Genomic DNA, 23,472 nt, shown 5'->3' on the forward strand with positions numbered 1-23,472 from the left:
TAACGTTCAAGATACCTCAACCAGTGCTTCAGACCTGCCAACCAGCACTGCGATAACTATTCCTGACCCCAAGCTGCCATGTAGGCCTGCCTGCAGCTATCCGGCCAGCCTTGCTCACCGAACCGCTTGCTGCCCGATACCTACAGCTGTCTCCCATCTCCCAGAAGCTGCAAAGCGCCCTGAAACCAATTTGAGCCTGTTGAGCAGCAAGAACTTCTACAAGCACAGATTACATTGTGGTTCTGTCCATCTGGTCCTTTTCCAAAGACCCCTAGTAACATTTTACTAGCCATTGCTCCCTTTGTGCTGAAAACAAGTATTCTTTAACTATTGTGATTAATTACTTTACTGACTACACTCCTGCAAATATCCAGAGTGCATCCCTGTTCCTTCTTGAAACACTGTTCTCTGCATTCCTTTACAGGGTTGGTTGTATTTTGTAGTGTGCTAGAACTGTCTGTTGTGATAATAAAGTAGATATTTTTTATACAGCCTTAACTGAACAGTCACTTTTATCATTGGGTAATTGTATTTTCGCTGTGTTGCAACTAACCAATGATCCACAACCTTGCAGAGATAAGCCTGCTGTTCTGTCCACGTTATCAACATTGGACAAGATTTATAGTTTGCTTGTGTTTCCAATCTGTTTGTATCCCTTCTGGTATTCTATAAGTGTGGCGCTGATTGATGATTTAGAAAACAAATATTCATCCCTGGACCACTGGTGCCCCAGAAGTTGATTCGTCACACTATCACTACAAAGGGGTCAGACTTCCCATCTCTGTATGCTGCCTCATCCTCTGGTATAACTAGTTTCTTTCTCTCCTGCAGGTCAGTCCAATCCGAAACCTGTCAGATGGACAGAAATGTCGTGTCTGTCTTGCATGGCTTGCCTGGCAGAATCCTCACTTGCTCTTCTTGGATGAACCAACCAATCACTTGGATATAGAGACAATTGATGCTCTGGCTGATGCAATCAATGATTTTGAAGGGGGGATGATGCTGGTTAGCCACGATTTCCGTCTGATACAACAGGTAATTCTTCGTTTTACTTTTTTGTCCAATTATACTTGGATATAATTGGAATGTAAAGGTGTGTACTGCACGGTATGTCATTATAATGTAATGTCAGTATAATGTAAAGGTGTGTAGAGCATAGCTTTTTAACAAGGTTGCTCATGTAATGAGTGACTTGCTACAAGTTACTGACTTAAGGGACTTTGTCAGGAAAGCCAAGGATTACCACTAAAACACATCCAATGTCCTTCCTGCCGCATGCAGTACCCCAGTATATCTTGAAAGAAGAGTTTTTCAACAACCCTCTGGTAATCAATGTAAGCCTATATTCTAAAGGTTGCCGTTGGGGGGAGGGGAGGGGAATGGATTTGTGTAGCATTCTCACCATTGATTTAAATGGAACCCCAGCATATTTCTGTCCTTGAATCCTGGCTGACTTTTGAGATGAGTAAAGCCATTTTAGGTTCACATCTCTGCTCAAATCATTTATTCGGTTGCCACTAGTCTGCCAGTAAGGTCACAGTGGGGAGATAGTTTCTCCCTGTTGGGGGGGGGGGGGAGGAGTTCAAAGCCACTATTTGGATTAGGGCTTGGTAAAGCCAATTTAGCGTTGACAAGGTGTTGAGGTGGATTTCTCTAATCTGGCCTGGCGGACTGATTTTTAGGAGGTCTCCCTTGTTAAACTGAACGGGGGAACTCTGACTAGGATAGCCTTGACTGCTTTCCATTGCTACCTTGATTGGGGTTTTGATAACCTGTTTCCCCATGACAAATGAGCAAAAAGTCAGTGGTGAAGATGAGGGCTTCACTTCACTGGAAAAAGGTCAGATTAAAAAATAAAAGTAAAATGTCTGGAGGGTCCTTAGAAATGAAAGGTAAGTTGCCTAAAAGAGATCTTGCCGAACCGTCATCTGAAACTTTGTCGGTCTTATGAGAGGAAGGTTTAACAAGGGTAAGTCACCAGATTCTGGAAAGGGTAGTGGGACCAACCATCTGAAGAGTAGGTACTCTAAGCCTCCCTATATACCAATGTACAGTGGATCTTGTGTAGCCTGTGGAACAAGGGACCCCAGATACAAGGGTAAGACATTGGTCTGGGCCCCTCTGAGTCTGTCATTTTCCCAATGAAGAGCAAGAGATTCTCACAGGGGTGTCCTTCTCTTTAGAAGTTGAGTTGGATTCCTTGGAACATAGCACTGCTGGAGCTTCTGCTCCCATACCTGCACTTGTACCAACATTATTTTCCTGAGGATAGTTTTCAAGTAGCAGGTGTAAGTGACCATAATTTTATGAACACTGGGCCCAGTCCTATAGATTCCCTTGTGGTAAATCCAGAGGCTTTTGCCAGAGATCCTTTGGGGACTACTCCAGTTTGCGGTGAGGCCCTCTGGCAACTTCCCAGAATTGCCTGTCATTGAAACTGTGAATAGTGAGATTGTTAGGGCATCGGACAGTGAGGAGAAGGGTTCTTAGAATTCTGGGAGAGATTAGTCTTCAAGACTAGGACCCTGACACACTCGGTCAGTCCTGCTTCTTGGGAGTCCGAAGGATCTTCCAAAAGCTCTAGGACAGCTTAAAAGCAACGCACACAATCTAGTGTTACGCTCCCTGGCTATTCGGTTTCCAGCAGCAACTCTGTGGAAATTCAACCAGCTCCGATAGGATGTCCAGGTGGCTTACTTTGGAGTTGATTGGTCCCAACAACTCAAGGGGAGAAGTCGTCCGTGCAGGGGCTTCTATTGATGCAAACATGGCGTTTTGGCACTGCAGCAGGGCTTCACCGGGCAAACCAACGGTCTAGGAGTTGCAGCAGGCGTCCTCTTCAAGCTCTTCTTCGATTCCTTTGTCTAGTGGTCGACTGTGCCTTCCAAGCCAAAGGACTCTCCTTTTATTCAGTTTTCTCCCATCAGCCGGCCAATCACCACAGAGTGCATTTGGGTCTCCTAGGAGAATGCAACAGTGATAGATTAATGTCCCCAGCACCCTAACTATTGACATCACCTGAGGGTGTAGGTAGTGTCTGTGGGCCATCCCAAAAGGGTACTTACTGGTTTATAAATATTAAGAGTGTGTTTATTTGAAGTGTATTTGTGTGTTGCTATTAGATTGCCCCTTCTGAAGAAGGCTTATTTTAACTGACTGATAAATAATTGTTTACTCAAGAAACCTTGTGTGTAAGAGTTTATATAAATACTTGTCACTGTGAATCTGTGTAACTCCCCTACGGCTCACATCGACCCCTCTTGAGATAAGCCTGGCTGCTCAACAAGCTACCAACCTGTGTAGTACAGACTTATACCAAAGGTTGGGTTCCTATTGCCAGGTGGTCAAGGTTGTTCTAGTGCACCCAAAGGGTACTGCATACAATCTTGCCTAACAGTTACCAGCGTGTAAGACCACAGACTCCATCAGAGGAAACCATGAGAGGATGGTGGTTCCTCCAGAATGTGGGGCCCTTCTTCCTACAGTTGATGCATGACATTCTCCTTGCAGTTCATCCAGACTTCAGGGTAGCTCAAGTGTGGTCTCCCTTGCAATCTTGTTGGCCCATGATGGGGGTCCCAGAAGAAACCACCTATAAAGGTTTCACTTATTGTCAGCTATCTAACGGGAGTGGTGTTAGGGAGAATTCTCATTTCGAATGGATTGTGTCCTCCCACGTATTCCTCATCTTAGATATATCCTTACCTTTAGGTTTCGCCTCGGAAAATGTTTTCTCTTGTCCAGCAGAGGGCGCTCCACTCGAGGCCGCGGCGTCCATGTCCCTCAGCGGCATGCGTCGAGTATCGACGTCAACCCTCGTATAAAAGCCTCGAGCGCCCGTTGGCCTCAGTTCCGTTTTTCGTTCGCTTCGCTTCGGATAGAGTAAAACGGCGCTTCGGTATTTCGTGACAAAAAGCGATGTCATCTTCGAACCCTTCCACGCCGAAGACAGGCTTTAAAAAATGCCTAAGATGTGGAAAGAAAATGTCTTTGACGGATCCACATAAGAACTGTCTATGGTGCCTCGGCCCCGACCACCGAACGGAAGACTGGTTCGTGTCAGTCGATGACCCACAAAGCCCTAAAAGAGCATAGAGGTAAACTGGCGATGGGGGAGGGTGTTTCGAAGCCTACTTTAAAAAAAGACTCGGACGAGTCTTCAAAATCTCAACGTAAAAGACATTCAAGAAGTAGATCGAGGAAATCTTCGTCTTCGAAGAAAAGACGGCATTGATCTCCCTCATCCTCTTCGACATCTTCGGAAGAGGTTATAACATGCCCATCCAAACATGACTCTCCTAGGGAATGGGAAGCCTTTCGAGTATCCATGTTAAAAAATGTTGAGAACGCGGCCCAGACCCCCTCAAAAATAGCTAAGGAAGACCATGCTCCTGCTCACGAAAGGTGACAGAGGAAGGTCCAAAACAAGAAAGGCTCCTAAAGACGTCGGACGTCATCGAGGGATTCTTCTCGATCACCTCGTAAGACGCATCCTTCGGTGCATAAATCGAAGGCAGAGGGAAACAAAATCGAAAGATCATACGCCGTCGAAGACTTCGAAGCTCCTCGAGACGACAACTCACTCGAAGGAAGCTACGTCGAGCTCTTGCTCAAAGACCGTGAAGGTTCCTTCGACGGTTTCCACGGCTTCCTCGACGATTACATAGAGATCGCCGAAAGTTCCTTCGACGATATCGAAAGAAGTGGTTAAGACTACGGCGCCATCGACGCTTTCGTCGACGCCCAAGCCTCTATTGAAGGGGAGACCTGTAATGCCTGAAAAGGTTTTTCAACCTGAGTCGACATGAGTTTTTCAGGACCATGTCGTCCATATATGAGGGAAACTCATCAGAACAAGAGGAAGTGACCTCTGCTGGTGTTAGATATGGTACAAGACCTGTCCCAGAGGAATTAATTGATCCTCAATCAAGAATTAAAGACTTGCAAGAATGTTTGCAAAACAGCAAGTGGCCTGGATACCTCTCCAGAGTATGAATTTGACAAACCAGACCCATCAGAACAAGTGGGATACTAGTTATAGAAGACTCATGGGCAGAGTTACAGAATTTATGGGGTGGGGGTAGGAGTTCACCCGTCAGTCATGATGAGGATGACATGACGGATATATTATCTGGTACACCCCAACAAGACCCCATTTTACCCTTTCACATTGCATTACAAAGAAGGGTCAATTCTGCATGGGAACATCCTGAAGCCATAGGGGCTGTGAATAGAAAGTTTGTGGCAAAGTATAGACCTTGTACATCTGATCCGGAATACCTCAGTAAACATCCATCTCCGGAAAGCTTAGTAGTACAGGTAGCCACTTCCACAAAAAATGCTGCATACCCTACAATCCCTCCAGATAGGGACGATAAAGTGGATGCATGGTCCAGGAAAATCTTTACATCGGGCAGTATGGCTTTGAAGTCTACCAATGTAACCTGTACTTGAGCAAGGTTCTCTTATACCCTGTGGGACTGTATGTCAGCGGCAGCTGAACACCTCCCAGAAGGCGAAGAGCGTGATGGCTTTCTATCTATTATAAGGGATGGAAAGGAGGCTTCGGGAGAATGCCTTCAATCGGGACTGGACACAGCTGACCACATCAGCAGGTCCATGGCGACTAGCACAGTGCTACGCAGATTTGCGTGGCTAAGAAAATCTGGGTTGCTCCTGATGTGCAATCCAGACTTCTTAATGTGGCCTTTGATGGCTCGAGGTTGTTCGGTAGCAAGGCAGATGAAAGTTTGGAGAAGCTACAGACCTCCAAAGCGGCAGCAAAATCTCTAAGTGCCGCTATAAGACAACCTCAGCAACGCCCCTACACGGGCTCATCTTCCTGGAGGGGTCATCCTTTTCGTTATTATTCCTCAATTGGAAGAGGGCAGGCCAATCAAAGAGGCCAAAGAAAATTTCCTCGGAAGAGGAAAAGGTGCTAGATCAACCTCAGCAACGGCATCTGTACCATCAGCCGCTGCTGCCGCAAAATCACTGAGGTTTTGACCGACAAGACCCCGGTGGGAGGCAGGATCTCACAGCATCTGAAAGAATGGCAGGGCATTACTTCAGATGCTTGGGCACTGGAAACAGTATCCCAAGGTTACTGCCTTCCTTTTCTAAAGAAACCTCAGAACCATCCTCCGGAATACAACTCTACCAAGCATCCGGATCCGCTCCTGTTGCAGGAAGTTTTAACCCTACTACAGAAAGGTGCAATAGAACATGTACCTGTAGCGGAGAGGGACAAGGGTTGGTATTCCCCATACTTCCTTATTCCAAAGAAAGACGGAGGACTGAGACCCATCTTGGACTTGAGAAACTTGAACAAGTTCCTAAGGAAGGACAAATTCAAGATGGTCACACTTTCTCAGATCTTTCAGGCTCTCTGACTCCAGGACTGGTTGGTATCATTGGACCTTCAGGATGCTTACTTTCTGTGCTTGAGATGTATTGGCACATGAAAGTACCCGAGGTTTCGCGATTGGCAATTCTCACTATCAGTTTTGCGTTCTGCCATTCGGCTTGACCTCCGCCCCAAGTGTTTTCACCAAGTTGATGGCGGTGGTGACCGCTAGTCTCAGAAGAGGGGGGATTCATGTCTACCCCTATCTGGACGATTGGGTGATCAGAGCATGTTCTCCAGAACAAGCCCTGGATCACCTGTCCAAGACTTGTCACTTCCTTCACAAACTAGGTTTTTCTCTGAATTTAAAAAGTCAAACATGATACCATCACAAAAGCTCCAATTTATAGGAGCAGTCCTGGATACCTGTTCGGGCAAAGCCTCGCCTCCTGAAGAGAGCTCACCACATTCTGCAGATGGTGACAACGTTTCAGAATGCCCAGCATCTTCCGGCCTTCGATTTTTCTCAGTTTGCTCGGTCTGATGGCATCCTGCATTTTCCTGGTGCCAGAAGCCAGATTGAGAATGAGATCTCTTCAATGGGCTCTCAGAACTCAATGGTCCCACTTCTCAGGGGAAATGTCAGATCTACTGCAAGTCCCAGCCCAAGTAGCACAGGATCTTCAATGGTGGGCTTGCAGGCATCATATCCTCAGAGGAGAATCTTTTTTGGCAACCATGGCCGGAGATAACAGTAGTGACGGACGCCTCACTCACGGGTGGGGAGCCCAAATCAACGATCTGACAATCAGCGGACGTTGGTCTCCGTGGGAGTCCAAACTACATATCAATCTTCTGAAGTTGAGGGCAATCAGACTAGCGCTGAAGGCCTTTCTGCTCACGGGGAAAGAATGTTCTGATAATGACGGAGAACACAGTGGCCATGTACTACGTCAACAAGAGAGGAGTAGGGTCACTACCGTTGTGCAGAGAGGCGATGCAACTCTGGTTCTGGGAAATACTAGAAGGGATCTCTCTATCGGCAATTCATCTAGCCAGAGAGCGAAACACAACAGCGAACGCTCTGAGCAGGCAGAGCACAGTCTCATGAGTGGGAGATGGCTCAGGAAGTCATTCAAGGGATCTTCGCCCTTTGGGGAACCCCTCAAGTGGATCTGTTCGCGACCAGGGTCAACCGGAAGTGCGAACTGTGCTGCTCAAGGGAATTTCCCCCGAGAGGAGCTCTGGGGGACGCGTTCGTGGTGGAATGGGAGTTCCCACTACTGTATGTGTTTCCTCCAATCCCTGCGATCCCTCAAGTAATCAGGAGGTTGAGAACCTGTGATCCCTCAAGTAATCAGGAGGTTGAGAAAGTTCAGGAAGACCATGATCCTAATTGCTCCGGATTGGGCCAGGAGAAAGTGGTACCCGGGTCTTCTCGACATGTCCATCTGCCCTCCAATACGTCTTCCAAGAAGAGAGGATCTCCTCTCGGGACAGGAAGGTCATGTTCTCCATCTGGAGGTCAACACACTCCACCTTCACGCATGGCTTCTGAAAGGCTGAGATACAAGGATTGGGACCTTCCGGATGACGTGATGGAGATTTTGCTTTTGGCCAGAAGGCCAGCAACTAAGTCTCTGTATCGGTGTCGTTGGAACAAGTTCAGTAGCTGGTGCAGAGAAAAGGATGTGGACCCTTTTCAGTGTAATATCCCCACCATTTTATCTTTTCTGTTGCATTTGGCCAATCTGGGGCTTCAGATTGGGACAATAAAGGGATATTTAGCAGCGTTATCCATCTTTACGCGCTCTTCTGAAGAAGAAACTTACTTTAAAATACCTTTTGATAATTCAATTCCTAAATGGTTTAAATGTCTCCACCCCCCACCCCCCCAGTACCTTTCCAGGTTCCAGTGTGGGATCTAAATCTAGTTTTAAAATTTCTCACATGTATTCCATTTGAGCCCTTACATTCTTGCCCTTTAAAGCTCCTTACGTTAAAAACAATTCTTCTTGTAGCATTGACATCAGCACGCAGGGTAAGTGAGTTGCAGGCGCTTTCGAGCGGACCTCCTCACACCATCTTTTATAAGGAGTTCTTAGGGTTAAACCTTCTTTTCTGCCAAAAATTGTTTCAGATTTTCATCTGTCACAAAAGATAACTTTGCCTACATTTTATCCTCCTCCTCATGCAAGCAAGGAAGAGGAAAGACTTCATAGACTAGATTCCAGGAGAGCTCTTAGTTTTTACATCTCAAGATTTGCAAAGATTCGCCAGTGTGATCAACTTTTCGTGGGTTACACTGGACGTAAACTGGGCCTTCCGGTAACAAAACAAACTTTATCCAGATGGATAATTTTAGCCATAACAGAATGTTATAGATTGGCAGGAAAAGAACCGCCTGATGGACTAAGAGCTCATTCGACCAGGGGCATGGCAACTTCTACAGTATTAAAAAGGGGTGTCCATGTGCAAGATATTTGTGCAGTAGCCACATGGTCATCTATGCACACCTTTATAAAACATTATGCATTGGACTCGACTTCTTCTCAAGGGGGTCTGTTTGCAAAATCTGTACTACATTCTGTACATGATTAGAAAGGGATACTGTACTTCCACCTCCGAGACAAATCTGCTTTGGGAGTCCATCTAAGATGAGGAATACGTGGGAGGACACAATCCATTTGAAGAACAAGTTACTTAGCAACTGTAACGTTCTTTCGATTGGATGTTCCTCCCACGTATTCCTCATCAACCCTCCCATCCTAACCCCACAGTACAGTTTACGTGTATTTAGGGCTTGGGTCAAAAGAGGCATACCTAAAACGAAGTAAGATCCATGGACTATATTATACGAAAAAACAGAACTGAGGTCAACTGGCACGCTCGAGGCTTTTATACGAGGGATGACGTTGATACTCGACGGATGCCGCCGAGGGACATCGACGCCGCGGCCTCGAGTGGAGCGCCCTCTGCTGGACAAGAGAACAAATTTTCCGACGCGAAACCTAAAGGTAAGGATATATCTAAGATGAGGAATGCGTGGGAGGAACATCCAATCGAAAGAATGTTACAGTTGGTAAGTAACTTGTTCTTCTGTGCTAATTCCCTTCAACCTTAGTGACCCCATCTCTTTTGCTGGACTTTAGGACTTTTCTACCCTGGAGTGAGTGAGACCTTTTTCTCACTCTCGTATTTTTTATCTGATTTGAACTCCGTGTTTCTTTGTTTTTGGAGTCTGACAAACTCCATAGGCATCTACCTTTGGCCTTTGAGAGAGCACAATACAAAAGAGGCTGACCCGGTCAAGGTGGCACTGGCTGTGCCCAGATTGTCCCTGTCCCTGAGGCGGGAGGCCTCCACTGAGGCTGTGGAGAGGACAATGGAAAAGAGGATGCCGGAGCTGAGTCCAAATCTGACCCCTCAAGATGCAAAAAGGGTGAGGGTGAGGACGAGTCATACTCCAAGGAACTGATATTTCGTCCTCTGACGAGGAAGACCAGGAGGACGTGGGGGATGTCCGGCTCAATCTTAGTGGATGTCGGCAGAAGCTGCTGAACCCCCATAATCCCCCAGACATGTAACCCTCTCAACTAATAGAAACAGTTACATTGGGGAATTGGGATAAAATAATAAATTCCAGGTCTAGTTTTTTGGTTGAACCTCACCACCTGTAGAAATGACAAGAAAAGACACCCTTCTTTTAACCTTATCTGAATGTAACTTCTTATATCCACTTAAATATATTTCCAAACCATACCTGGCTTCCTCTGCGATATGCTTAGAGGAAGAGATTACTTGAAATGTAGATGCAGGCTTGCTCTCAGGTGATTGCTACACTCCACATACTGTAGACTGGAGATCTATTCCAGATTCTCTCCTTTAATCCTTTCCAAGAGGTCTTTTGTTTAAATGTATTTTTTACTGCCAAGTGTCTATTCTCCAGCATGGGGTCTGGCATGGATTCACATGCTCATGAATATTCCCCGTCGTCAGGCTGGGAATCCTCGGTAAAGAAAAAATCAGTATCAGTTTCGTTTCTGATCTGTCTTTCGTAGTAGTAACCAATCACTGATCTCTGCGTCATACTGACCACAGCCAATGACTGCCCTCTACCTAAGCCCCGCCTCTGGCAGCCATCTTCAGATTTTTAACGCACGTTCAAGTGTTGGGATCCTCGTGCTATTGCTCTCAAGCGTTAGTGCTATTTTTCACGTTTTTTCTCAAAACATTTCTCTTTTTTCGGTCAAAAGAGCCTCGAGCTCCACCGTTTCTTCATCCGATCAACGGGGACCCGTGTCGGATTCGTCTACGCCCCTCAAGGGTGAAGATTTCGTCGAGCCACGCTTTTGGAGGACTCCAGAAGTTTCTCAGGCCCATCTCGGACATGGCCCAGGAGAAGGGAAGCTCGACGCCCGGAAAGCTGTTCAGGGTCTGCCCTGGATGCCAGCTTCAGAATGTCTTTAAGGAGGACGAACACTCCCTTTGTCTTTACTGCCTACATGAGGACAAGACACACGTGGAGAAGGACTGTGCGTTTTGCGGCAATATGTCGGAGCGGACCATGAAGGACCGCCATCAACGTCTCGCCAACTGGCTGGAAGGGAAGAGCCCGTCAGGCGCGAAGAAGAAGAAATCCGAGCGGTCTTCTAAGACCTTGGAGGACGCCCCGGGGACGGGGGTCCAACAGAAGGCCAAGCACCACGAGTCCGCTGGCACCGGGAGCGCCGAACGGTCGGGCTCTACGGGCGCCAGGCAGGGCGCATCCTCCCCGGCGCCATCAACCACGAGCCAACGCTCTGGTTCGGGTAAGAGAAAGGCCGAGCACCCGTCGAAGCTCCTGGAGAGACCCCGGTCGAGCTCGAAGGCCCCATCGGAGGGGGAGCGAGGCGGTGACCCTCCCCCAAGGAGAAGGCAGTGAGTGCACCTAAGGTGGTGAAAGCCTTAATCCATCCGGCCAAGGCCTCTGTCGAGAGTCGCGGCGGCCCTGGCTCAGCCTGTGGAGGCTACACCAGTGGTGGCGACCTCGGGGCTCAGTCTCCCTGCCACCGCGGAGGGAGTCCTCTTTCATGCCCATCGACAGGACCCCCGTGAAACCTCCGACGGAGAAGAAAAAGGGGGGGCAGGAGGTCATCGTGGATTCGGTCTCAACCTCTGAGGAAGAGCTGATCGAAGTCTTAGGCCACGGCGTTGGCGTGGAAGAAGACCAGCCCGTCGGGAGGGACCCCGACGTAGGAGACGACGAGAACGTCGAGGGTGCCGACGGGGCTCCTGACCGCCCGTCGGACTCCCCTCAACCAGTGCCGCAAGACAACTCGGCTGCCATTTTGTTGGCTATACAGTCCTTATGCTCGGAGATAAGGACGAGACTGCCGTTACCACCAGCGGAGGAACCGCTCCCGACGGGGGACCCGGAGCCAGGCCCTTCTGGGAGCCCTCCCCCCAAGAGAAGGATTCATCCTCCACCTCCTTTTCAGCCATCGCGCCCTGTTCAGCCCTCCTCCCCGTCCACGACACGTGGGGATGATACGGGGACTGACACGGCCGCGACGGGTACAGACGACGAGGATCTCCCGTCGTCAACTCCCACCTGGGCTTCCCCGCCCGACGAGATTGGATCGTTTCACTCCATGATCGCCAGGGCATCCGAGCTTTTCCAGCTCTGCCCGGAAGAGAAGGAAGGTAGGTTTCCTTTATCAACGGCGCGAGGCCAAGAGGAAGACGGTCCTCTCTGTACCTCTAGTGGACGATATTTGGGATGAGGGCCTCGCCCTCCTCAAGAACCCATCCACGACGCCGGCTAGAAGGGATCGGTACGAGAAGAAGTACCGGGTCCTGGACGCGGCTCCCTTGTGCCTTCGGGCACAGCCGACCCCCGGACTCTGTCGTCTCTGCGGCGGCCAGGAAGAAAGCGGGGGGGGGGCGCGGCCTCTACGTCGACCTCCCCGCCGGACGGCGAGGGAAAGAAATTGGACACGATGGGACGCAGAGTCATCTCGTCTGCAGCGACGACGATTAAGGCGGCCAACGCCTTGTCTATCGTAGCCCGCTACGACGGAGTTGTGGTACAAACTGGCCCCCCTGCTGGACTTCCTACCAGACGACAAGAGGGCGGAAGCCCTAGAGATCTTGCAGGAAGGAGAGGTGGCGTTGGACCACGCCATTACGATTGCGACGGACATCGCTGACACTGGATTTCGCCAGTTGGGCAACGGCGTGTGCCTTAGGCGGCGTGGATGGCTCAAGGCTACTGACTTCCGTCAGGACGTGCAGACCAGAGTCTTGGACATGCCGTTCGACGGAAACAACCTGTTTAGGAAAACAGTGGACGATTCCCATCAAGGCAGACACGGAGACGGCTCGGGCTCTTGGGGTTCTCCAGCAACGGCGGCCGCCCTTTCGGAGCGGCGGAGGCAAACAGGGTGCCTCCAAAGGTTCCAGCGGCGGATTTTCCACCTACCGTCAAGCGGCCCGTTCGTCGTCACAGGAAGCTTACAGGGTGGGACGAGGCAAGTCAGGCGGACCCCGCCGTCGTCGCCAAGGAGGACAAGGCGGCAAAGCCTTGTCGAAGCAGGACTGAACCGGCCGTGGGGTCGGGCCCCCACCGAAGCACCCTGGTGGGAGGCCGGCTGGCGAGCTTCGTCAGCGTGTGGGAGTCCATCTCCACCGACCGTTGGGTGCTCGACGCCCTAGCTCAGGTTCACGCACTCGAGTTTCTAAAGAGGTGCCCGCGCGTCCCCCCTGTGGCCAGGAAAGAACATCACGTCCCTCAACTTCTCTTGGAGGTAAAGGCGATGCTCAAGAAGGGCGCCATCGAGCTCGTCCCAAAGAGGCTTCGGGGCTCCGGAGTTTACTCAAGATACTTCCTCGTGAAGAAGAAGACGGGAGGATGGCGTCCCATCCTGGACCTACGACGACTGAACAAATTCATCAAGGCACAGAAGTTCTGGATGGTCACCCTCCAACACGTCCTGGGTCAGCTGGAGGAGGGCGATTTCCTGTCGTCGTTGGATTTGGAGGATGCCTACTTCCATATTCCCATCCTAAAGGGACACCGAAAGTTTCTCAGGCTCGTGGTCCACGGGCGTCATTACCAGTTCAGAGCCCTTCCCTTCGGATTGAGGTCGGCACCAAGGGTGTTCACCAAGTTCCTCGCACCGGTGGCGGCGCAGTTGCGCCGAGAGGGCATCCGCGTCTACTCCTACCTGGACGATTGGCTCATCCGAGCGACGGCAAGGACCGTCCAACTACTCACGGACCTGGGATTCTCCATAAACTACGCCAAGTCCCACCTGGTGCCCGCGCAAGACGCACTGTTTCTGGGAGCGAAGCTCGACACAGTGTCGCTTCTGGCCTCTCCGTCGGAGGAAAGGACGAGGGCCATCTTGGGCGAGGTGCAGCGGATGCTGGTTGCGGACGTGGCCAGAGTGAGGTCCATCAAGTCCCTCCTCAGAATGATGTCTTCTTGCATTTACCTCATCCGCCTGTGCAGGCTCCGGATGCGCCCGTTGCAGGAGTTCCTGGACACGCGCTGGATCCAGACGACGGGCAGCTTCGAGGAGAGGATCACACTCGACGAGAGTTTCCGACGAGCGATCCGGTGGTGGGGCACCCGCGCGCATCTGACGGCGGGCATGGACTTCCAGACCCCCGGCCACCAGGAGACAGTGACCACGGATGCCTCCCTGGAAGGGTGGGGAGCGCACACCGAAAATCTGCACGCGAGAGGCCCTTGGCTTCCGACGGAGAAGTCCCTCCATATCAACGTCCTGGAGCTCCGTGCAGTGTTTTGGGCCCTCAGGTCCTTTCTTCCGTCCCTCAAGGGCAAGGTGGTGAGGATCTTCACCGACAACACCCCCACCATGTTCTACATCAGGAAGCAGGGCGGAACCAGGTCTCCAGCCCTGTCCAAGGAGGCGCAGGATCTGTGGCATTGGGCCGTCGCCCAAGGGATGTTTCTGGTGCCGTTTCATCTGGCAGGGATAAAAAACACCATCGCCGACTCGCTCAGCAGAGCGCTGCGCTCGTGCCACGAGTGGGAACTACGACAGGATCTAGTGGACCGCCTCTTCCGACGGTGGGGCACACCCCAGATCGATCTGTTCGTGACGGCGACAAACTCCAAGTGCCGGAGGTTCGCCAGCAGGTTTCCCCAGCCGAGGAGCATGGGCGATGCTTTCTCGTTTCCCTGGGAGGGCCTGTTTCTATACGCGTTCCCTCCATTGCCATTGCTGATCCGGCTCATCAACCAGCTCAAGAGGTCACGGTGCAGGATGATCCTCGTCGCACCTGCGTGGCCGAGGCAGATATGGTTCCCGGACCTTCTGGACTTGTCAGCGTCCCCGTCAATCAAGCTGCCAGTGGACGCGGATCTTCTCTCCAGGGAAGGAGGCGCCATCCTCCATCACGACCCGAAGTCGCTGAACTTGCAGGCCTGGCTCCTGCAGTGTTAGAGTTTGGAGGATAAGACATACCGGCCGACTGCAGAGAGGTTCTTGCAAAGGCCAGGGCATCCTCAACTCTTAAATGCTATGGACACAAATGGAAGAGGTTCTCTGTCTGGTGCCATGCACAGAGGATTAACCCTCTACGGATTACGGCTCCCCAGGTACTGCCGTACCTTCTGACGCTGGCCAAGGCTGGACTGGCGCACGTGTCCATCAAGATTCATCTTGCTGCGATCTCCCGATACACCAGAACCACGGGGCGGACATCTTTGTGGTCTCATCGTCTGGTGAAAGAATTCATGAAGGGACTGTTCAGATTGTTCCCGCCGGTGAAGGCTCCGGCCCCGGCGTGGGAGCTCAACGTGGTGCTGACCAAGCTCATGGGACCTCCGTTCGAGCCTCTGCACTCGGCTCCGTTGAAGTTCTTGTCGTGGAAAACAGCGTTTCTTGTGGCCATCACCTCTGCACGAAGAGTGGGAGAGATCCCAGGCCCTTTCCTGCAAGCCCACTTTTCACGACACGAGGGTAGTGCTCAGGACGCACCCCTCCTTCATGCCCAAGGTACCGTCGGACTTCCACCTCAACGAACCCTTGGTGTTGCCGGTTTTCTTCCCGTCGCCTTCGTCGCCGGCCGAAAGGACTTTGCACTCGCTGGATGTAGCTAGAGCGCTGAAGTTTTACGTGGACCGCACGAAGTGTTTTTGGAGGACGTCACAGCTTTTTGTGAACTTTGGACCTGTCAATCAGGGGAAGGCTCTCTCAAAGGCCTCCATTTCCAGATGGCTCCCCGGCTGTATCATGTACTGTCATCGGTTGACAAACCGACCGCTGCCTGGCCGTCCGAGAGCCCATTCCGCCAGAGCGATCGCAGCTACCGCGGCGTTCCTATCTGGTGTGCCCTTGCTGGACATCTGCAGGGCTGCTACGTGGAGGTCGACTCACACCTTCACGAAATTCTACTGCGTCGATCGGGATTCCAGGGAGGAGTCCAGGGTCGGCCAAGCAGTGCTGCGCAATCTGTTCGCCTAAGGTGAGCCTGGTGAGGAGGTAAGAATTGCTTAATGTTGAGTTTGATGTAATGCTTAATGTTGAGCCTTTGCCACCTCCCGTGGTTGTGCATGTGTGTACTGCTATGTATTCTTTATTCATGAGCATGTGAATCCATGCCAGACCCCATGCTGGAGAAGGAACAAGTTACTTACCTGTAACTGTTGTTCGAGGGGATTGGGTCCTCCGACGTATTCCATATCTATGACATGTAATCACCACAGCTGTGCTGCTTCGGAAACTTTTCCGGCGTCTGCGTCCTACGTCGATGCGCCGACGTCGAGGACCTCCTCCGACGTCATCCGATGTGATAAGTAGGACGCACGACGCCCGTAGCCTCAGTTCTGTTTTTTCCGCGAACGTGTTGCTTCGTGTTTCTCGGTTCTAAGCCTCGACTCTTTGGAGTTCTGTTCTTTCTGGTTCTTCGAACCTGTTCGTTTGTGAATTTCCTTCGGCGATGTTTTCCACTTCGTCTTCAACCCCGCGTCCGGGCTTTAAGAAGTGCGGGGAGTGTGGGTCCAAGATGTCGGTGACTGACTCGCACGACGCCTGCCTCTGGTGCCTCGGGGAGGCCCACGACACGGATGACTGTATCGACTGCCAGTCGCTCACGTCCAAAGCCTTACGCGAACGTAAGAAGTTGTCGGTAGGTCGGGTGTCCAAGCCCTGGAAGTCTAAGTCGGCGGGGCTTTCGACGGATGATTCGAGGGGTGACTGTCCGCGTCATCGTCGGAAGTCTCGTCGGTCTTCTTCTAGGAGTGGGTCTCGCCACTCCTCAGCCTCTTCGAGGCATTCTCGGAAGCGCCGTCACCGGTCGCCTTCCAGGTCCTCTTCCGAGGATTCTGCACGGCACGTCGGTTACCCCGCCAGCCGTGCGACGCCGGAGGAATGGGCTTCCTTCGGGAAGAAAATGTTGGCGATTCTTGAGTCGCAGGGTACTCAGCCGTCCGCGCCCCCGAGTGGGGTCGGCCGTGAGAGGTCGAGAGACACCGCTCGCAAGAGTGGTCGGCACGAGTCACGGGAGCGGTCCCGTTCGGACAAGGAGGCTCGTTCTCGCCGTACCCGTTCCAGGTCCCGGTCCTCGACGCGTTCGAGACCGTGTGCTCCTGTGAAGTCTTCGAGGAAGACATCGACGTCTGAGGCGTCGAGGGCGTCGACAGGCTTTCTCGAGGCTCCGGCTTCGAGGAAGTCGTCGACGCCGTCGACGATCAGGTCGTCGAGGGACACGCTCGGGGCTCCGGCTTCGAGGGCTGTGTCGACACCGCCGATACTGGAGGCGCTGCATCTGACGTCGACGCCGATTTCGTCGACGCCGATCCTCTCGGCGCCGTTGCCGGTTTTCTCGACGTCGGCGCCGATTCGCTCGACGCCATCGGCGCCTTTCGTGACGGAGGTGCCCCGTGTCACGGGTGTACCCCCTAGGAAGGCTCTGGTTAAGAGCAAGCACTCTCGGGTGCCTTTTCGCCACCTGGAATATATTACAGAGGCGGATGAGGATTCTGATGGCCTGGTTCCTAGTCAGGTGCCAGATGAAATTGTCTCGGGCCATAGTCAGTTTGACGATTTGAGGCAGTCACTGCATGATGCCAGTGGACTGGACACCTCTCCGGAGGTGGAATTTTGTAGGCCTGAGCCTGGCTCCCATGCCGATTCCTCGTACCGGCGCCTTATGGCTAGGTTGTCTGAGTATCTGGGATGGTCTGCTCCCCCAGGGGAGTTTGTGCAGGATGATCTGACGGACATCCTTGATGTTGGTCCCCCAACTGACCCGGTACTGCCGTTCCATATGGCTTTACAGAGAAGGGTGGCGGCGGCTTGGACTGCTCCGGAGAGTCTCCCGGCGGTGGGCAGATCCTTGTCGCGTAAATACCGTCCAGCCAGTAGCGACCCCTGCTACTTGACCAGGCACCCCACTCCGGAAAGTTTGGTGGTGCAGGCGGCCACGGCCCCGGCAAAGCAGGCGTCGTACCCTACCATCCCTCCTGATAGGGACGACCATCGTTTTGATGGCTGGGCGAAGAAAGTGTTTTCTTCTGGTGGTATGGCGCTTCAGGCGGCCAACTCCATTTGTGCCTTGTCACGTTTCACGCACACTCTGTGGAACTGTGTTGCGTTAGCGGCTGAGCATATTCCCGAAGGGGTTGAACGGGATGGTTTCCTTGCTATGGTCCAGGATGGTAAGGATGCCATGTGTGAGTCTGTTCAGTCGGGTCTGGACTTGGCTGAATGCGTCAGTAGGTCCATGGCGGCGAGCACCGTGATACGCAGGTTTGCGTGGTTGCGGAAGTCGGGGTTTGCTCCTGATGTGCAGTCCCGGCTCCTCAACATGCCCTTTGACGGTGAACACCTTTTTGGCAGCAAGGCTGACGAGAGCCTTGAGAGGTTGCAGACCTCAAAAGCTGCAGCGAAGTCGTTGGGCGCTGCAGTTCGCCAACCTCCGCTTTTTCGTCCTAGGGGACAGCAGTGGAGGGGTGGTTCCTTTCGCTATTACTCGTCCTTCAGTAAAGCGAGGGGAGCTGGCAGTCAAAGAGGCCAACGCAGGGGTACCAGAGGTGGACGACAGGGTACCCGTGGTGCCAAGGCCGCTCGGGCAGTTGCCTCTTTGCCCTCAGGTAACGCCGCAGCCGCTCCTACTCAGTCATGAGGCCAGGTCCCATGGTTCGCCGGTTGGGGGAAGGCTGGCGCAGCATCTTGTAGAGTGGCAAGCCATTACTTCGGATTTGTGGGTTCTGGAGATCATAACCCACGGCTACTGTCTTCCCTTTCGGCACAGGCCTCGCGACAATCCACCGGGGAACCTCTCTTTGAAGTGTCCGGATCCGCTCCTTGCGCAGGAAATTCGAGCCCTGCTGGAGAAGGGCGCTATAGAACTGGTGCCTGTAGCGGAGAGGAACAAGGGATGGTATTCCCCTTATTTTTTGATTTCCAAGAAAGACGGGGGATTGAGACCCATCATGGACTTGCGCGGTTTGAACAAACTCCTCAGGAAGGACAAGTTCAAGATGGTTACTCTCGTCCTCCAGGCCCTTCAGCTTCAGGACTGGTTGGTGTCACTCGACCTCAAGGATGCTTACTTCCATGTGCCGATCCATCCCAAGCACAAGAAGTACCTGAGGTTCGCGGTTGGCGACTGGCACTTTCAGTTTCGGGTCCTGCCGTTCGGATTGACCTCCGCCCCGAGGGTTTTCACCAAGCTCATGGTGGTGGTGGCAGCGCATCTCAGGCAAGGGGGGGATTCACGTCTACCCCTACCTGGACGATTGGTTGATCAGGGGGAGCTCTCCCGAGCAAGTCCTGGATCATCTGTCCGTCACCTGCCACTCCCTTCACAGGCTGGGCTTCTCCCTCAATTTAAAGAAGTCCCATTTGACGCCAACACAGAGGCTCCAGTACATCGGAGCAGTGCTCGACACTTCCCTGGGGCAGTGTTTTCCTCCCCAGGTGAGGGCTCTTCACATTCAGCAGATGGTGCACAAGTTTCAGCAGGCCCAGACGCTCCCAGCGTTCGAGTTCTTGAGGTTGCTCGGCCTCATGGCATCCTGCATTCTTCTGGTGCCAGAGGCTCGCCTGCGAATGAGATCTTTGCAGTGGGCACTCAAGACGCAATGGTCGCAGTCCTCCGGCAGGATGTCGGACCCGGTTCAGGTGCCGCCCTCGGTCGCCCAGGACCTTCTGTGGTGGGCCGTCGAAGGCAACTTGATGAAGGGGGCTCCATTTTGGCTTCCCTGGCCGGAGGTGACAATCGTGACGGATGCATCCCTCACGGGATGGGGAGCTCATGCCAACAGGCTGACAGTCAGCGGTCGTTGGTCTCCGTCGGAGTCCAGACTCCATATCAATCTGTTGGAGCTGAGGGCCGTCAGGCTAGCCCTGAAGGCTTTTCTGCCGACTGTGAGAGGAAGGAATGTCCTGATCCTGACGGACAACACAGTGGCCATGCACTACCTCAACAAAAAGGGGGGGGGCAGGGTCACTTCCTCTGTGCAGGGAGGCGATGCAGCTCGAGTTCTGGGCCATCCAGCAGGAAGTTTCGATCTCGGCAGTTCATCTGGCCGGAGACGAAAACGTGACGGCGGACGCTCTGAGCAGGCAGAGCGCGATCTCTCACGAGTGGGAGTTGGCTCAGGAGATTCTCTTGGAGATCTTCGCCCTTTGGGGGTCCCCTCAAGTGGATCTCTTCGCCTCCAGTGTCAACCGGAAGTGCGAAAGGTTTTGCTCGCGGGAATTTCCTCCGAAAGGAGCCTTGGGAGACGCGTTCGTGGTGGAGTGGTCATTCCCGCTGCTGTACGCGTTTCCTCCAGTCCCCGTCATCCCGCAAGTGCTGCGGAGGTTACGGAAGTTCGGTTCCCGGATGATCCTCATTGCTCCGGCGTGGGCTCGGAGGACGTGGTACCCGGACCTTCTCGACTTGTCCATCTGCCCTCCACGTCGTCTTCCCTACCGAGACGATCTGCTCTCACGGGAGGGGGGTCAGGTTCTCCATCCAGAGGTCGGATCCCTCAACCTTCACGCTTGGCTTCTGAAAGGTTGAGGTATATGGATTGGGACCTCCCTGAAGACGTGATGGAGGTGTTGCTTTCGGCCCGTAGGCCAGCAACGAAGTCTCTGTACCGTTGCCGTAAGTTCTGCGACTGGTGCAGAGTTCGGAATGTGGATCCTTTTGCATGTGACATCCCCATGGTTCTGTCCTTTTTGCTTTCTCTGGCCCACAGGGGCTTGCAAGTGGGTACCATTAAAGGTTACCTGGCGGCGCTGTCCATCTTTAAGCGCTCGTCTGAAGAGTGTTCTTACTTTAAAATCCCTTTAATTTCACAGTTTCTGAAAGGGCTCACTAATGTGTTTCCTCCGTCACCTTTCCTGGTGCCCGGTTGGGATTTAAACCTTGTTCTTAGGTTTCTTATGGGTGCTCCGTTTGAGCCTTTACATTCTTGCCCTTTGAGGCTGTTAACTCTGAAAACTGTGTTTTTAGTTGCGGTTACTTCCGCTCGCAGAGTGAGTGAGTTACAGGCACTTTCAGTTAAGCCACCCTTCACTGTTTTTCACAAGGACAGGGTTGTCCTTCTTTTCTTCCGTCCTTCTTTTCTTCCGAAGGTAGTGACGGAATTTCATTTGGCCCAGAAGGTTGTTCTTCCGGCATTCTATCCTCCTCCGCATCCTGGTAAGGAAGAGGAGAGGCTCCATAGGCTTGATCCTAGGAGAGCTTTAAGCTTTTATGTTTCACGCATGTCCCGGGTCAGAGTGGACGATCAACTCTTTATTGGTTACGCTGGAAAGCGTTTGGGGCAAGCTGTGACGAAACAGACTTTGTCCCGCTGGATTATTTTGGCCATCTCGGAGTGTTACCGCTTGGCGGGTAAGGACCCACCGGCTGGCTTGCGGGCCCATTCTACCAGGGGTGTGGCTGCAACTACTGCCCTGCAGAGGGGTGTTCCCATTCGCAACATCTGTGATGCAGCCACCTGGGCTTCAGTACATACATTTGTACGGCATTATTCCCTCGATTCCATCAGAGGGCAGGATCTGGCCTTTGGCAAGGCGGTCCTTTGCTCGGCTATTTGATTGGCTATTCTAAACTTTTGCTTCTAAATTCTTTCCCTCCTCCTTGTTTTGGTACTGCTTTGGGAGTCTGTCATAGATATGGAATACGTCGGAGGACCCAATCCCCTCGAAGAACAAGTTACTTTCTTACCTGGTAACGTTCTTTCGATGGGATGGTCCGACGACGTATTCCATATCGCTCCTGCCCTGCCTTCCCCGCTGCAGAATTTCTTTTGCGATTGCAGCTTACGTTCAGCAAGGCTTTGTGTCTGACTGGCAGTTGACTTATGTCACACGTTCTGGGGGAAAAAACTACAACTGAGGCTACGGGCGTCGTGCGTCCTACTTATCACATCGGATGACGTCGGAGGAGGTCCTCGACGTCGGCGCATCGATGTCATCGACGCAGGACGTAGACGCCGGAAAAGTTACCGAAGCAGCACAGCTGTGGTGATTACATGTCATAGATATGGAATACGTCGTCGGACCATCCCATCGAAAGAACGTTACCAGGTAAGAAAGTAACTTGTTCTTCTCCAGCATGGGTCTGGCATGGATTCACATGCGAACCCTCCCGCCTACCCCTCTGCGGCTCTTCACTTGGTCATACTGCCACTTCAAGTGCTACCAAATCTGAAGATGGCTGCCAGAGGCGGGGCTTAGGTAGAGGGCAGTCATTGGCTGTGGTCAGTATGACGCAGAGATCAGTGATTGGTTACTACTACGAAAGACAGATCAGAAACGAAACTGATACTGATTTTTTCTTTACCGAGGATTCCCAGCCTGACGGGGAATATTCATGAGCATGTGAATCCATGCCACACCCATGCTGGAGAAAAACAGTTACAGGTAAGTAACTTGTTCCTTATCCTCAGTCCTTTCTGTTAACTTAACAGCACTTGTACGTTGGAATGGCATCTTTTTTAACCAATTGCTGAGCTCTTTATAAGTGAGTTCCAAGGAACTGTTCCTGGACTACTTCAACTTCTCAGAATTACAGTTGCACAAACCTCGTTGCAGCAAACTCCCAGGCGACACTTTCGTCTGCTAACTGTTTCCTTATCGTTTTTGAATTGCACGAAAGCCTCCGCGCAGATTTACAACTCCAAAAGGAAAGTCTTAATGTATTAATTTCCGGCTACTACCGCGGCGCATGTGCACACCTTTCGGTTGCAACGTTTTAATATTCTATGCGCATGCGTAGAGAATTGGTGCTAAACGACTTCCCGAAACGACAAAGATTAGTAAAGAAAATACTGCGCATGTCCTTCCAGTTACAGCATATTGACATTGTAACAATGCGCATACGCAGGGAATTGGTATTAGTACAGAAAAATACCACGCATTTAAACGAAAGTTTTTTTTCCCTACAGTTTCCGAAAAATGACACAACGGGAGTTCACGTCGATCTGCAGTTCACTTCAGGGTTCAGACTCGAAATGTTCAAAGCGCGACACTCTATCACGGAATTCCCTGATGCTACTAGCATTTGCACAGCTAATAGGAGATTACTACAGTATTACCGAACATTAAGAGATCCTCAAGTACTCTGGAGGACGCCAAATACTTACACAGCCGTAATCTCATGCGCACCCAACGAAAATATGGATGCACTCCTGAACTTGAAACAGTTTAACAAAGGCAAAGTCTTACCTACAATCACCACTAACTTCAGTCCTCGCATTAATAAAGGCTCAGCAATAGTTTACAAACACATTATATTCTGAATACTAGGATTATGAAGCACTGGGAACCGGTGGGAATAGCAACTATGGGGGATGTGTGGCAGGAGGGGAATATACTAGAATTTGAGGAGCTGGTGGAACAAACGGGGGTTGAGTGCCGGGCAATATTTTACGTATCATGGGATGGTGCAGCGTATTAGACACCTGGTCCGAGGTGGAACTGGCAGAGGAGCCGGACACCACACTGGATATGATATGACATGGAGGAAGGGGGGGGGCACGAAACATCTAGAGTGTATGAGATAATGACCTAAGTGGGCAAGGAGGTGGTGCAACTTAGACGGGACTGGGAAGAAGTGGGGGACCCGATGAGCGATGGGATGTGGGAGAGGGCACAAGGATATCA

The 23,472-nt window shown here is 51.8% G+C and overlaps 1 protein-coding gene across 2 annotated transcripts in view; it reads left to right on the forward strand.

Annotated features, from left to right (window-relative positions):
- The window catches only part of ABCF2 (ATP binding cassette subfamily F member 2), a 440,304-nt gene that overhangs the window by 375,031 nt on the left and 41,801 nt on the right, over positions 1-23,472 (forward strand). For both annotated transcript variants that reach the window (XM_069646016.1, XM_069646017.1), the window contains exon 14: positions 832-1,035. In XM_069646016.1, coding sequence (XP_069502117.1) covers positions 832-1,035 — 204 coding nt within the window. The remainder of the gene's footprint in view (positions 1-831; positions 1,036-23,472) is intronic.

This window comes from Ambystoma mexicanum, chromosome 2p (assembly GCF_040938575.1).
Source record: "Ambystoma mexicanum isolate Mex_15411 chromosome 2p, UKY_AmexF1_1, whole genome shotgun sequence".
Classification (NCBI taxonomy): domain Eukaryota; kingdom Metazoa; phylum Chordata; class Amphibia; order Caudata; family Ambystomatidae; genus Ambystoma; species Ambystoma mexicanum.